The sequence below is a fragment of the Ursus arctos genome, chromosome X (assembly GCF_023065955.2).
Source record: "Ursus arctos isolate Adak ecotype North America chromosome X, UrsArc2.0, whole genome shotgun sequence".
Lineage (NCBI taxonomy): Eukaryota > Metazoa > Chordata > Mammalia > Carnivora > Ursidae > Ursus > Ursus arctos.
This window is the reverse complement of record NC_079873.1, coordinates 25,263,359-25,278,146: the sequence shown is the minus strand read 5'-3', so window position 1 is coordinate 25,278,146 and position 14,788 is coordinate 25,263,359. Positions and strand designations below refer to the sequence as shown.

The 14,788-nt window shown below is 41.6% G+C and overlaps 1 protein-coding gene across 7 annotated transcripts in view; it reads right to left on the bottom strand.

The window, feature by feature from the left end:
• The window catches only part of GK (glycerol kinase), a 71,233-nt gene that overhangs the window by 15,782 nt on the left and 40,663 nt on the right, over positions 1–14,788 (bottom strand). For all 7 annotated transcript variants that reach the window (XM_026513268.4, XM_026513273.4, XM_048213454.2 and 4 more), the window contains 4 exons: positions 13,462–13,497; positions 13,021–13,088; positions 9,749–9,791; positions 9,194–9,274 (listed from right to left, as the gene is read on the bottom strand). In XM_026513268.4, coding sequence (XP_026369053.1) covers positions 9,194–9,274; positions 9,749–9,791; positions 13,021–13,088; positions 13,462–13,497 — 228 coding nt within the window. The remainder of the gene's footprint in view (positions 1–9,193; positions 9,275–9,748; positions 9,792–13,020; positions 13,089–13,461; positions 13,498–14,788) is intronic.

Genomic DNA, 14,788 nt, shown 5'->3' with positions numbered 1-14,788 from the left:
AATGAAAGAAACCTCCAAATTCACAAAAGATGTGGTCTTCTGAATTCAGAGGCAGGGGATAAAGTGGAAGATGGTATATTACTTTCAAGACAGGCAGGAAAAACAGTACAGGAACAGAAACCTAAAATGATAGAAGGTGACGGTCTACTTGCTATTAAATAAGTTATTGTCAGTTATATCCTAAATATAAAGATCCAATACTTTAGTGTATTGTCTACAAATATGAATGAACTCTCATTCGAAGGCATGACCTATGAGAAAGGTGCATGCAAGCTGAATAGTTTTACTCTAAGAAAGACATAACAGAAATGAGAAGGTATAAAGAAAAATAAATGAGATGACGAACAGGACAAGAAGAATAAATCATTTAAAAACTAGGGGCGCCTGGGTGGCTCAGTCGGTTAAGCATCTGCCTTTAGCTCAGGTCATGATCTGAAGGTTCGTGGGATCAGGCACACATCAGGCTCCCTGCTCAGCGGGGAGTCTGCTTATTCCTCTCCATCTGCCCCTTCCCACCCCGCTCGTGTTCTCTCTCTCTCTCTCTCTCAAATAAATAAATAAAATCTAAAAAAAAAAACCCAACTAAATACATAGTCTGGAAAGTGGAAGGCTAAGAAACAGGCTATGGGAAGAGCAGATTAAAAATAATGAAGTAGGGGGCACCTGGGTGGCTCAGTTGGTTACACATCTGTCTTCAGCTCAGGTCATGATTCCAGGGTCCTGGGATCGAGTCCCACATTGGGCTCCTTGCTCAGCCAGGAGCCTGCTTCTTTCCCTCTGCCTGCTGCTCCCCCTACGTGTGTGCCCTCTCTCTCGCACAAAAATAAAAATCTTTAAAAAATAATAATAAAAAAAGATTCTCTCTCTCCCTCTCCCTCTGCCCCTCCCCCCACCCCTGCTTGTGCTTGTGCACGCTCTCTCTCTAAAAATAAATAAGTAACAAATAAATAGGGGCACCTGGGTGGCTCAGTCGTTAAGCGTCTGCCTTCGGCTCAGGTCATGATTCCAGGACCCTGGGATTGAGCCTTGCATCAGGCTCCCTGCTCGGTGGGAAACCTGCTTCTCCCTCTCCCACTCCCCCTGCTGATGTTCCCTCTCTCACTTTGTCTCTCTCTGTCCAATAAATAACTAAAATCTTTAAAAAACAAAAACAAATAAATAAATGATAAAGTCGATCTGATGTAATATCATAGCAGGCAAATATACTTTTCCTCGAGAGCTTCTTGCCATGAACAGTCTCCATATAAAGGAGATAATTCAGGATTGGGGTAGTTGTATATCAAAGGCAGTTATGGTTAAAATCAGTGGGTATGGAGAAAAATTATGTAAAATTAAGATTATCCTTAAATTGCTTAAAATCATCCATTAGGCACGGTAAATATAGGTTTGTGTATATGACAGTAATATGTATCTCTGTATATAATTTATACTGTACTTAATTTGTATAAGATTATGAATGCAAAATCTAACTCCACAGCATTTTTAATTGCATAGGAGAACAGAAACCTAGAGTTAAATTGAGGAGCATGATTTTTAAAATGTAATCTATATTGTTAATACTTCAGTAATAAGGGAATTAAGATAAAAAGCATTTACTGCTCAGAAAGTATACTTTCCAAGAAGGTATATTACAAAAGTCCATGAACCACGTTTACAGGCTGTGGCAGACAGATTCTTAATGAAGGTGGCCTCCATTGGTGCCCAACCCTGGTGTTCATGCCTGTGTGGGAGCCTCTCTCCTTGAGCACGGTGGGACTCAGGACTTGCTTCCAAGCAACAGCATGTGTCAAGGTGATGGGAGGCACGTGATGAAGTATACGTGATCAAGCTCTATAAGATTATCATGGCTGTTGTCTGGACTCTCTCCCTTCCTTGCTGGCTTTGAGAAAGCAGAGGGGTCCTCTGCTGGGGTCTTCATGTGAGAAGAAACTACAGGTGGCCTCTAGGAACTGAGGGCAGCCTCTGAGCTGACAACTACCAAGGAACTGAAGACCACAGTGCTACTACCACGAGGAACTGAATTCAGTCAATAATCTGCGTGAGTGGGCCCGGAAGGAGGCAGAGCGTTGGATGAGACCAGAGCCTTAGCCAACACCTCAACTGCAGCCTTGTGACATAAGTGGTTGTACGCCACTTATATTTGTGGTAAAACTGTTATATAGCAATAGATAACTAACACATAGGCTTATACCAAAAATGGAATATCTGGCTTAAGAAGGATGAAAAACTCAGGGTGCCTGTGGCTCAGTCAGTTACACATCTGTCTTCGGCTCAGGTCATGATCCCAGGGTCCTGGGATCGAGTCCTGTGTTGGGCTCCCTGCTCAGCGGGGAGTCTCGCTCTCCCTCTACCCCTTCCCCCTGCTCATGCTCTCTTTCTCTCTCCCTCACTCTCTAATAAACAAAATCTTTTAAAAAAAGGATGAAAAACTCTAAAAAGGAAATCTCAATGCTATAATGATAAATCATATCAAAGAAGAGATGGGGGAAGAGACTTTTAAAGAAACCAAGAGGGCCTATACAGAAGCCCTTTTTGAAACTCACATTTAAAAAGACAAAAATGGCATAAGATCTGGTATGCAGACAATATTTCCTGAGTATCTAGTCCACGCGAGCCTGCTGCAACAGAGTGATGAGGCAGACAGACAAGTACCGTGGCCTCAGGGAACTTGCATCTCAGTGACACAGTACAGAACGTGGAAGTCTCAAATCCTAAGTAATCTCGACTTCATAAATATTAAAGGCCCCCAAAGGATTTCTGTTTTGTGAAATAATATTTAGAAAAAGATAAACAACAGAAGGGAGAAGCACAGCTTAAGGAAGATGGTGTCCTATTAACAGACGGCAGAGAAAAGGCAGACCTACTCAACTGCTCTATTTTGCTTCAACCTCTTACACCACTAAGAAAAAGTGGGGGCATCTGGCTGGCTCAGTTGGTAGAGCGTGCAACTCTTGATCTCCAGGTTGTGAGTTCGAGCCCCACATTGGGTGTAGAGACCACTTAAAAATAAAAAAAAAATCTTTAAAGAAAAAAAGGAAAATTTCCTAGCGAAAGAGTGGGACAAATTGAAGCAATTTAATAGGAGTTTAAAGTCTTAGAGCAGGACGTCTGGGTGGCTCAGTTGGTTAAGCGTCTGCCTTCGGCTCAGGTCATGGTCCCAGGGTCCTGGGATTGAGTCCTGCATTGGGCTCCCTGCTCAGTGGGGAGTCTGCTTGTCCCTCTGCCTGTTGCTCCCTCTGCTTGTGCTCTCTCTCTGACAAATAAATAAAATCTTAAAAAAATAAAGTCTTAGAACAACTCAAGGATCATGTGTTCCAATTCCTTTTTACTGATACTGAAAATAGGAACCTAGAGAGGTTGACATATCAGGCCCAGAGGAATCACATGCCAGGGAGAAGAAAGGGAAAAAAAATTCTCTTGGTGATGTCTACATCAGAAATGGTGAGTTTGCACTTTAAAAATCCCCTCCCTCCGCTCTAGACACAGAGGCTAACAGGGTAAAATGTAAAAAGGGAACACCTAAACAACACATGCTGACTCAAATGCCGAGCCGGGTCGAGGCGGCCAGAAGCAGAAACGCACAACTGAGCAGGGCTTGAGACCACAAGCATAGGGGGTTCTGCTTCGGTTTTCTGTATGCGTCAGGAAGCAGGAGTGGGGGCCAGAAACCGGCTCCTCCAGAGGAAAGGGGTCCAAAGTGGCTTGCGTAAGACAAGGAGGAGAATCAGCTTCAATGCTTGAAGCCAGGGGCTAGGTGGCGCTCTCCTGCTTGTGTACAGAGAACTATTTGCTGACAAAGGCCTCGGCTTAATAGAAGATGAGACCGGAAGTAAAAATTCCAAAACACGCGAAGAAATTTATTATCACGAAATCAGCCCACAAAACTTAAGAACCGGAAGAGAATTCACTCCACTCTGACAAGGACTCTAAAATAAGTCACTGCTGGAAGAATTCAAGAGATAAATTAAGGCATGATTTCCATTAAAAAAAAAGCCATGAAATCATTAATCAAAAGAAAAGAGAAATAAAACAAGATCAGGTGGATATGAACAAACAACCAGTTAAAACTGGTGGAAATGAAGTTACTTAAATGAAATTTAAGAGTGTAATAGGGGAGATCGACTCTAGAAGAGACAAGAGGAGGAGACGACTGTAGTGGACAGCGTAGCTTGCTGCCTCCACTGTGAAAAACGGTTTGCGTCATCCACTCAAAGGGAAGATACACATAATCTACCGCCTGCAAATTCTACTCCTACAGCAAGATGTATACAGGAGAGGTATACAAAAATGTTCATAGCAACATTTTCTATCAGAGACGAAAAGAGAAAACTAAAAGCTCATCAACAGTTGGACAAATACAAACCGTGGCATTTTCATATGGTGATGAAAAGGAATGACGTCAAAGCTCTACGTAACAACATGGAGAAACCTCACAGATGTGATGTTTCGTGAGAGAAGCCACATCAAAAATACATACTGTATGACTCAGTCTCTCTCACTTTCTCTTTTCTATTTTTAATATACGAAGTATTAAAAACATGTAAAACTCGACTCTGGTATTGAGGGTTGCACATATTTTTTAATAAAGATTTTATTTGAAACAGAGCACGCGTGCAAGTGGGGGGAGGGGGGAGGGAGAGGGAGAAGCAGACTCCCCACTGAGCAGGGAGTCCAACTCCGGGCTCAATGAGGGGCTCAGTCCCAGGACCCTGAGATCATGACCTGAGCCGAAGGCAGGTACTTAACCAACTGAGCCACCCAGGTGTCCTGAGGGTTGTACATATTAAGTGTTGGAACTATAAAGAAAAGTAAGGAAGTGATTATAATAAAAGTCAGGGCACTGGTGACCTTAGGGGAGAGAGAGAGGCTGTGAGTGGGAGGGGCACACAGGTTCCTGGCCACTGGCAGTATTCTGTGTCCTGCCCTGGGTAGCGGATACATGGGTCTTCCCTTTATAATCATTTGTCAAGCTGTACATTGATATTTTATGCATCTTTCTGTATGTGTTTTATATTTCACAATAAAAAAGTTTTGTTTTGCTTTGTTTGTTTTAAAAAAGAATTTGGAATGTAAGGTATAGGTAGGGAGGAACTAGCCAGGAATGCAGCACAGAGAAGGGGATGAAAAATACAGAAAAGAACAGTTTAGAGTCGGAGACATGGGTTGAAAGGTTCCAATATCCACACAATAGCTATTGCAAAAGAGGCTGGAGGTAATGGTAGAACAGCATTAAAGAGAGAACTGCTGAGGATTTTCTAGAATTGAAGGCAGATGTCTATCCAATTTATCTAACAGGATAAGTAAAATCAAATCTAAACCCAGGCACATCATAGTAAAGTGTAGAACATCAGTGATAGGAACATGTTAAATACCCCTCATCCCCAGAAAATAAGCCAGGTTATCTGTAAGAGAAACCACATTTAGATCAGAGGTCTCATTAGCATAAAAATGGCCTGAAGGGATATACGAGAAACAAAGGGTTTCACTTAAGATTTTATACCCACCCCAGAGAGAGGGCAAAATAAAGACAAACCTAAAAGGAACAAGCTTACCACCCAAGGCTCTTATAAGAGAACCACAAAAGGATTCCCCTCTGCAAGAAAAAAATGGGGGGAGGGCCATAAAAGGTTTGACCTCAAAGAAATGATACTGGACACAAAAAATGATAAAATAAGCCATTAAGTATGGTTTACTATCTACTGATAAGAAAATACAACTAATTATTGCCTGCTTAAGAAAAAGGGGAGGGGCACCTGGGTGGCTCAGGTGGTTAGGCGTCTTGGGCTGAGACTCCTATCTCAGCATTGAGTTTGAGCCCTGCGTGCCTGGCGCTGGGCAAGGAGCCTACTTAAAAAAAAAGAAGAAGAAAAAGGGGAAACAAAAACTAAACTCAATGACAGGATTGCTGGTGGAGGTGCCAGAGGAAAAGCATTTGAGGTCATCATCATGGGTGGGACATTCAAATTACTAAACAACTCTGAACACTGCTAAGAAAATATATAATTAAATAATACACTTTTTAAAAGTAGGCTCCACACCCAATGTGGGGCTTGAACTCATGACCCTGAGATGGAGTTAGACTGAGCCACCCAGGCACCCTATGGTTAAAATAATATCTTCAAAATTTAAAGGTACCCAGAAAAGAAAAGAAACCCAAAACAACAACAACAACAACAACAGGAAATGCATGATGTTGCTTCCAAATCAGCAGAGGGATAATGCACGATTAAAAGACTTAAGATGTACAGCTAGAGTTTCAGTTTTTAAAAAATGGAAAGTCTATTTTTCTACCTCAGATTGCCAACCCTAACAATCTGCCAAATTAAAGAAATGATTATTAAATATACACTTTGTAAGCACTTACAAAAAATGGAAGTTGTGTGACCAAGTGGGATTAGCAGGAATCTGAGAAAAAGTTTTACCAATCAATGTAGCTTCATGCTTTGCCCTCTTTTTTTGGTTTGGTTCAATTTTTTTACATGTCTGTTAATTGAAACAAAAAGTGAGAAGATGCAGGAAAAAAAGAAAAAATCCTATCTACTACTGTGAATGTGTGTGTGTGCGCATGTATGTAAGTGTGTATGTTGTGGCTCACGTAGGCTGCTAGCTTAGCAGAAGGCACATATCCGGGATGCACTGAAAAAACTGGACTTGGGAGAATGAAGATGGCAGAGGGTTGGCCAGGGGTCTAGATTTTGATGTCCAATAACCTGAATTTTTATCCTGGATCTGCTACTAACTAGCTGTCAAAAGTGATCATGGCCAAGTGACTCCAATTTCACTTCCTACTCTCAAATGCCTTGTGAGGACATAGCGAAGCCTGTTGTCTGTCAGTCTAATCTACTGTCCCTCTCAGCTTTAAAATTCTCTGAATCTTTTAAAAAACTACATGAACTGAAACAAAATCTTAAAGCATATGTTTGTTAAGTTTCCAGATGATGCAAAACTGGAAAAGTAACAGAGTAAAGAGTGAAAAAGAATCTAGACTGTGTCACTGTAGGCTGAAACCACTATCATGAAATTTGACAGGAAGAAGCAAAGACCTGAATATAGATTAACAAAAGATCTGCAGGGGCATCTGGCTGGCTCAGTTGGTAAAGAATGTGACCCTTGATCTCGGGGTTATGAGTTCAAGCCCCAGCTTGAGTGTAGAGATTACTTAAGAGGAAAAAAAAAAAAAAAGATCTGCAGAAATACAGAATGGAGAGGATGTGGCATGACAGTGAGTCATTTGAAAAAGAGCCAGATATTTTAACACCTGCTCCGGGAGCCCATGAAATGGTGGGGTTATTAGACTAAATTAATGAACTCTCAAGCTAGAGTAGCAGAAGCAGTGTTTATGGTCAGAGAGGAATAAATCACACTAGTTAGTACAAGTCAGATTACACGTAGAATATTCTGTTCCATTCTGGAAGATTCTGACAAACTGGAATGCATCTAATGAAGGGAGTCCAGAACTAGAAAGCATCCAGAAACCATATGACATCAGGGCACTGGGGAAGTTTATCCTGGAGTAGAAAGACCCAGAAAAAGCAATAGCCACCCCCTAGTATTTGAATGCTCTTGACAGTTGATCCAGGTCTAGTGGTAGAGGTGTTAGTAAGAAGCAGTTTTTGGTGCTATCTTCAAACAGAAGTTGGAGGGCTATTGGTGAAGGAAAGAAGAGAGAAGGCTCTTCGTGTTGGGAGGGAAGTTAAGACTAGGTAAGCCCTATCCCGGAGGCCCTTTCCAGGTCTAAGCCATCTCTACTTCTAAATGACTGACTGTCTCCAGTATAAGGAAAAAAGAGCAGCTTACTCACTTGCTACAGGTAACTTTTAATACATAGTAGATATTCGATGTGCCCAGCTCTGTACTAAGCACTTTCCACAGGGGGAAACTGAGCAGGACAGGGCTTATAGGAATTCAACTTTTGAAAAATGAGATGATACCATTATTACGCAGACCAAGTGTTTCCCAAACGCTTCTATTAACCATACAGAAGGGGTTGGAGGAGAGAGAGCACAGTGCTTATGTCAGGAGGGGGCAAGAAAAAAATTGAAATAAATTCTTCATGCTCTAGGCAGAGCAACTAACAAAATGTTTGAACTATAAACAGAAGTCTAACACTTGTGACCAAACTATTATCAGATACTTTAGGAAACAAGCCTCAGTAAGCCTTCAGATCAATTGTATATTTGTACATTTCAAGGGAACCATTTAAAATGAACTGTAAAGAGATGCCTTTAAGAAATGTATGGGGGGGATGGGTGAAATGGGTGAAGGGGAGAAGGAGACACAGGCTTCTAGTTATGGAATCAGTAAGTCGCAGGAATAAGAGGCACAGCATAAGGAATACGGTTAATGACACTATAATAGCGCTGTATGGGACACATGGGAGCTGCACTTGTGGGGAGCAGAGTCGAATGTGTAAGCTTGCTACATCACTAAGCTGTACACCTGAATCTAATGTCACATTGTGTGTCAACTATACTCAACAACAACAACAAAAGAATGTGGGGTGCCTGACTGGCTCAGTCAGTAGAGCATGTGACTTGGGGTTGAGTTTGAACCCCACATTGGGTGTAGAGATTACTTAAAAATCAAATCTTAAAAAAAGAGAATGTATTTGATCTGATAAAAAGAACTCTGCTTCTTTGACCTTACCAATAAAAGTTAGTAATGTTTCTAGTATAAATTCACCACGCCCTACAGACAGACTGGTATATTTCTACTAGAATTTACAAATGTGTTTGAAACAAATACTTCTGCTGAAACATAGCATATATCTCCTCACTTTCTTCCCCACATCAAAATCAGACACAGAATTCATTTTTATGGGGAGACACGTGAAGAGATTTCCTCTGCTTTTGCACCCAGTGGCTCTCTTTGGAACACTGGGGCACTGTAGTTAAAAAACACAGAATTTTCCAGCTAACAGAAATACTTGGAGAGCAAGTCAACCCCTTCATTAAACTTCAGAGATAGAAAATCTTACACTGCCAAGTGGCTACGAGGTGCCACAAGGGACTGGTGAAAAGAACCAAGGAGCTCATATACTCAAGATCTCCTGGGAGTCCTGACCCCAGCTCAGTCCCGGGTTCCTTTCACTCAACCAAATGCCAAGAAAAAACCCTGAGATTTTTCAGTTTTCATGATTTTCACTGGCTTTGATTGTTTGCCATACTACTCATATTGATTGAAAAGTACTTACTTCCAATGCATAATACACTGGTTTGTCTCTGCCAAGCTTGTAAGCCACTGTGGTCAGAAGGCCATGCTCAGAAAATACACACTGTAGGAAAGAGAAAAATATTTCAGTAGCCCGGAAAATAAAAAGATAACAAAAGAATATTTTTTAAAGGTAAGATGACCTAGGTACAAAAATAATTCAATAAATATGTAACAATTAAAAAAATAAATATTAACAGTCAAAATTACCAGTATTAAGGACAATACATTTAAACAGTACAAAATGTTTATCCTTTGTTCCAAATTAGATTTGCATTAAGAATCTGACATGGTCCTAGTATAGATATTCCACCAAAAATCAAAAACACATGTAAAAAATACAAAGAACCTAAAATAGTTCTTACTAGGGCCACTTAAATTTAGTGATTTTCATCATTTTTATAAAGCTCTAAATTAAACCCTAATAAAGATTAAACAAAATCTGCAGAATCATAAGTAACTTAATAGCAAATTATGCTCAAGCATTATTTATATGAAGTTAAAGAAGGCTTTCAATCTTTTAATTGGGAAAACCAACCTTGCGGCCTGTATTACATAGTAAGAAACAGCCTGTTCCATACCTATAGTTGGGGGAAAAATGAACAGTGTGACAATTTTATTAAAAATAAATCATGAAACATCAATAATACAAATCATTTACAGTGATGTACAATAAGTCATTATCTTAAAGTTCTAGAAAAGTTCCAAAAGTTAACAAGCATCACATACTCCTCTTGGAATAACATTTTAAAGACTAAGTCTAGAAGAAAACGTACTTAGTGCAATCCTAATGGAAAACTGCAAGCATGGTATTCAATGCCTAGTCACAGCCCAGGGCTGTTTATAAAATACCACCAAATGACAACAAACTCTAGGTCCAGTCCCCGTGATATTGCTACTAACCCACGTGGAATGAAGCGTTTCACCGGCTGGGCCTGGCTGCATAGCTCTATCATTAGTACAATCATGAGCTGAGAAACCCTGCTATCTTCTGGCATGGAGGGGAGGCTAGGACCAGAGTGAGGGAAAGTGGAGATGGAGCTCGGCAACCGGAGTGGCATAGAGGGGAAAGCTACTTAAAGCCCAGCTTTCCCATTCTCTCTGCAGGCCACGGCATCCTAACAGGTGGGAGAGTCAGAGCGAGAATGGAACATGGCAGCCATGGAAGAACTGAATTTATTTTACCGCAGCCTTGTAAGTTTAAGCTTTGGACTCTGCAACAAGTCTGGCATTTGGACATGAGTGAGTAGTTTTCATGTGTGCCAGGCAGAGGAGTAATCCAAAGTGATACCAGTAAGGGTCACAGGGAAACAGTTTTCTGAGGAGCTGGCTGTGACTGTCACCCCCGGCTCTCTACAAACCGTCCTGCCCTAGCTTGGGATTCCCTCCCCACGGGCCTTGCTGCTGTGCTCTTTGATATTCCAGCAGGTGGGAGAACAGGGAGCCTAGCTCAGGGGCAGGCAGAAGGATCCCAGCAGAAGCCACTACAGGTAAGCACGAAGTCAGCAGGCCCCATCAGGTGGTGTGGGGCAAATAGAAACCGAGGGCAATTTTTTCCAGCAAACATTTTTCCAGGCACTGCTGTTGTGAATAAGAATTAACCCAAGACATCCTATCTCTTTTCACTCAAATATATTCTCTGCCTGTAGACAAACAGCCAACACATTCAGGGAGCACGGGATTAAGGAATACCCACGTTTTTAAAGACACCAGGCAACTAACACTAGGTATAGGTAATAATACATTTACGAATGAAAACACATAAATCACTACGCCCTTTTACTTCCACGATGCTGAAAAAGCTATATATTTTAAGTTAATCTCCTTTAAAAAATATTCTTAAAAATGGATTACCTGTTTCACACTTTTTATTTTATTTTATTTTTTTAAAGATTTTATTTATTTATTCGACAGAGATAGAGACAGCCAGCGAGAGAGGGAACACAAGCAGGGGGAGTGGGAGAGGAAGAAGCAGGCTCCCAGCGGAGGAGCCTGACGTGGGGCTCGATCCCACAATGCCGGGATCACGCCCTGAGCCGAAGGCAGACGCTTAACGACTGCGCCACCCAGGCGCCCCAAGATCTTACAATTTTCTATTTCCCTCCTCCAACCTGCAGTGGCTACGGAGGCACTCAGTAAGTCCTCCCCTGCTCACACTCCCTGTTCCAGGACGTGACTGATAATGCTTACGCAGGAAGGGAGTCGAAAGAGGAGGAAAAGACGACAGTTTTATTGGGAACGTCCCAGGTGCTCCACACCGTGTTAGATACTTGACAAATAGAGAGAGCGAGCTCTGATTTACTAGCACGAGTGTGCCTGGCAGAGGAGGAAAGGCGGAGGGGAAACAGCCTATTTTCCCATCATTTCTCTTGACTCCTGGTGCAGCTGCCTGGAAGCCAGAATTCAAACAGTATGCTTCCAGACCCACACTCGTTCAACTCTCTTGGTCCTAACCTCAGGATATCATGACCTGCAAAGATTTTACATTTCTCCCCTCCTCCCCCCAAAAACCTCTCTCACAGGTGATGTCACACTCTCACCAGAGGACCGCTGACCATGCCAGACCACAAGAACATTTCATTCAAAAGGTTAGACATTCCATTATTCACAAAAGAAGAATTTAATCAACAAGGTTAACACTGCTGAGAGAATTAGGAAATCCTCTAGTGAAGAATAAATGTAGATAGTCTTCTGCTTGGTCGATGGGAATCTTTCCTACACAGGGTACAGTAATGTAGAGAGGTTCAGAGCCCCGGCTAAGTCGACTCAGATGGATCTGGGGGCAGAGACTGCTTCTTTCACTTACTAGCTTAACCACTCTGAGCATCTGTTTTCTTATCTGGAAATGGAAGAAATCTTATCACTCTTAGATATGGGGCTTGTTACAGATTCCCCAAGTAGGAGTAGTAAGGAGATAAGATTAGGAAACAAATGCACCTAATCTCTACTTCCATCATTCCTTCTACTGCTTGCTGAAGGAGAAACTCCAGGTAATGGGGAGAAAGCACAATGCCAGCAAAACGGCATTGAAAATCCCACAAAAATATAACTTTACAGTTACAGTGAGAAAGACTAGGGCAGCAACAGTATGTTGAGAAATACGGTTCATTTTTAAAGTTTTAAATAAAAAAATTTTTTTTAAAGATTTTATTTAATTATTTGAGAGAAAGGAAGACAGCAAGTGAAAGAGAGCACGGGCTGGGGGGGCGGTGGGGTTGAGGGCCAGAGGCACAGGGAGAAACAGATGCCCACTGAGCAGGGAGCCCGATTCCGGGCTCGATCCCAGGACCCTGGGATCATGACTTGAGCCGAAGGCAGATACTTAACCAACTGAGCCACCCAGGGGCCCCCCAAATTTTTTTAAAAAGTAATCTCTACACCCAACCTGGGGCTTGAACTCAAAACCCCGAGATCAGAGTCACATGCTCTACTGACTGAGCCAGCCAGGCATGCCTCCAACAGTTCAAATCATGGCTCTTCCTCCCCTCTGCTCTGTCCTCCTCCACTCCCCACCCCCCAACCCCAACCAAAACCATTAACCCTTTAAACCAAAATTTAGTTTTTTAACGGAAAAGGTATTGACGTTTATAAATTAAGGTCTTTACAAGCCTTAGCAGTGTGTTTACATATGGTGTAATGTATTTTATTTGAAGGAGAGAAAGAAAACTAAATGGCAAAAAACTTATTGGAACACCTAAGCTACTGATTTTCAGCCTGGATGAACGTCAACAGATTTTCCTCATTCAAAGCACCAAAGGGAGAAACAAACAAAACACTATCGGTTTTTGGGTCTGTTTATCTTAAACTCACGTATTTTTGGCTTGTCCATCCTGGAAGCACATTTGTCCCACCAATGCAGCAGACTGGTCCCCCAAACACTGAAAGCATAAATGACAATAAACAACACTAAGACAATATTATTACTTTCCCTTTTAGAATAGCCATAAGATTTCTTTCTCCTTCATTTATCAAGAAATGAATGGTCTTGATTTTTGCACTGCTTCCATTTGGCCATTTTCCCATTTCCTAATATTCCCTATAAGATCATAGGAATGGGAGGGAAGAGTCAGAATTTGGTCAAAAGGTTCTCAGTGGCCCACACTGTTTCACCTAAGAACAAGAATCAGCCAATTTTGCTGCTTTTACTTTTTCTCCAGAGTTTCAGAAGGGGCAGATGGATCAAGATAGAGGAAGAAACCCCTCACATGGAAGCAGGTAATGTTGGGGAGGTAGCAGGGAGATGAAACTTACCCCAGATATTGGCACACCTTCCAAGGCCCCAGCTTTCTAATAAAATTTTAAAAAAGGATTATGAGTAATCACAAACTATTGTCTCTACTAACACAACTGCAACAGGAATGAACACGAATAGCAACATGCCAGAGCATGTGGGCAGACAAGACAAAGCAAGTGTTTCAACTACATATGTGGTTCAGAGACAGATACTAGACATATTTCTAGAATGACAAGAAGACACATGGCATTGGAGAATGGACGTCATACACTGGACTGGGAGTCAGGAGACGAGGGGTCTACTCTTGGTTAGTTAGTGTTAACCCACTGAGCAGGCTGCTGAAACTTCTCTATGCCTCAATTTCTTGATGTATAAAATGCAGTCCAGATAACATGAATGCCTAGGTCTGATAGCTCTTTGTTATCGTTGCCGTTAATAAGGAAATCTAACACATCCTTTAAAACAAACATATGAATAGCTGTCAAACCAGTATGGAAAGGCCTCATTTTGGAAGGCTGTATTTTACCAACTATCCTTCCTTACCCAAACTGCTCTTAAGAGAAGTAAGAACCCGAGAGCGTTTGGGTATTGGGTATTATATGTTCATAGTCGACATCGTTCTTTAAGTTTAGATAAGCAAGAGTTAATTTAGGTCATGAAGAGTGGTTTTTATTTGGGTCAAGTATGGCTAGAATTCTAGGGAGAAAAACAAGATTTAAGTGGCTGTGTATTTTACCAAACTTCATTTTAAAAAAATACTCTAATACAAAAGCAATTTGTACTGGTATTAAGGGATTAGGGGGAAGGAACGTGATCCACGAAGCAGTATGATGTACTAGGAAGAGGGCCAGTAGTTCCACTGACCACCCTCTTGGTCTCCCATTTGTGAGCCTCTGGGAGCTTTAGTTTCCCTATCTAGAAGAGTAAGGTAAGAATAGAAGCCGCCTCACATGACTACAATGATAAGGAAGTAATAGCATATATGTGGAAACCCTGTACAAAACAGAAAACATCTCCTAGATGGTGGATATTATTTTATTTCTTTCATGCTTTCTGCTTAATTCAACACGTGCCATTTTTATTGACTGGATATACTATTAGGAAACCTGAACCTGGATAATAAGTGAAGAGTACACTTCGTAAGGAACTGAAAGTGAATCTGTAGGAAACTGAGAGGCTGTATATCTTCATATACTTAAATACGAAAAGAAGCCTTTGCTGACACTACTTGAAGGTATTATCAAGCTACCAGCAGGATCTACTAATGTGCATTCAGGCACATAAAGCGCTCCTTTTCCTTCACAGGGAGGGGTCTTTGGAGGGTTCCTGGGAACGCCCTCTGGT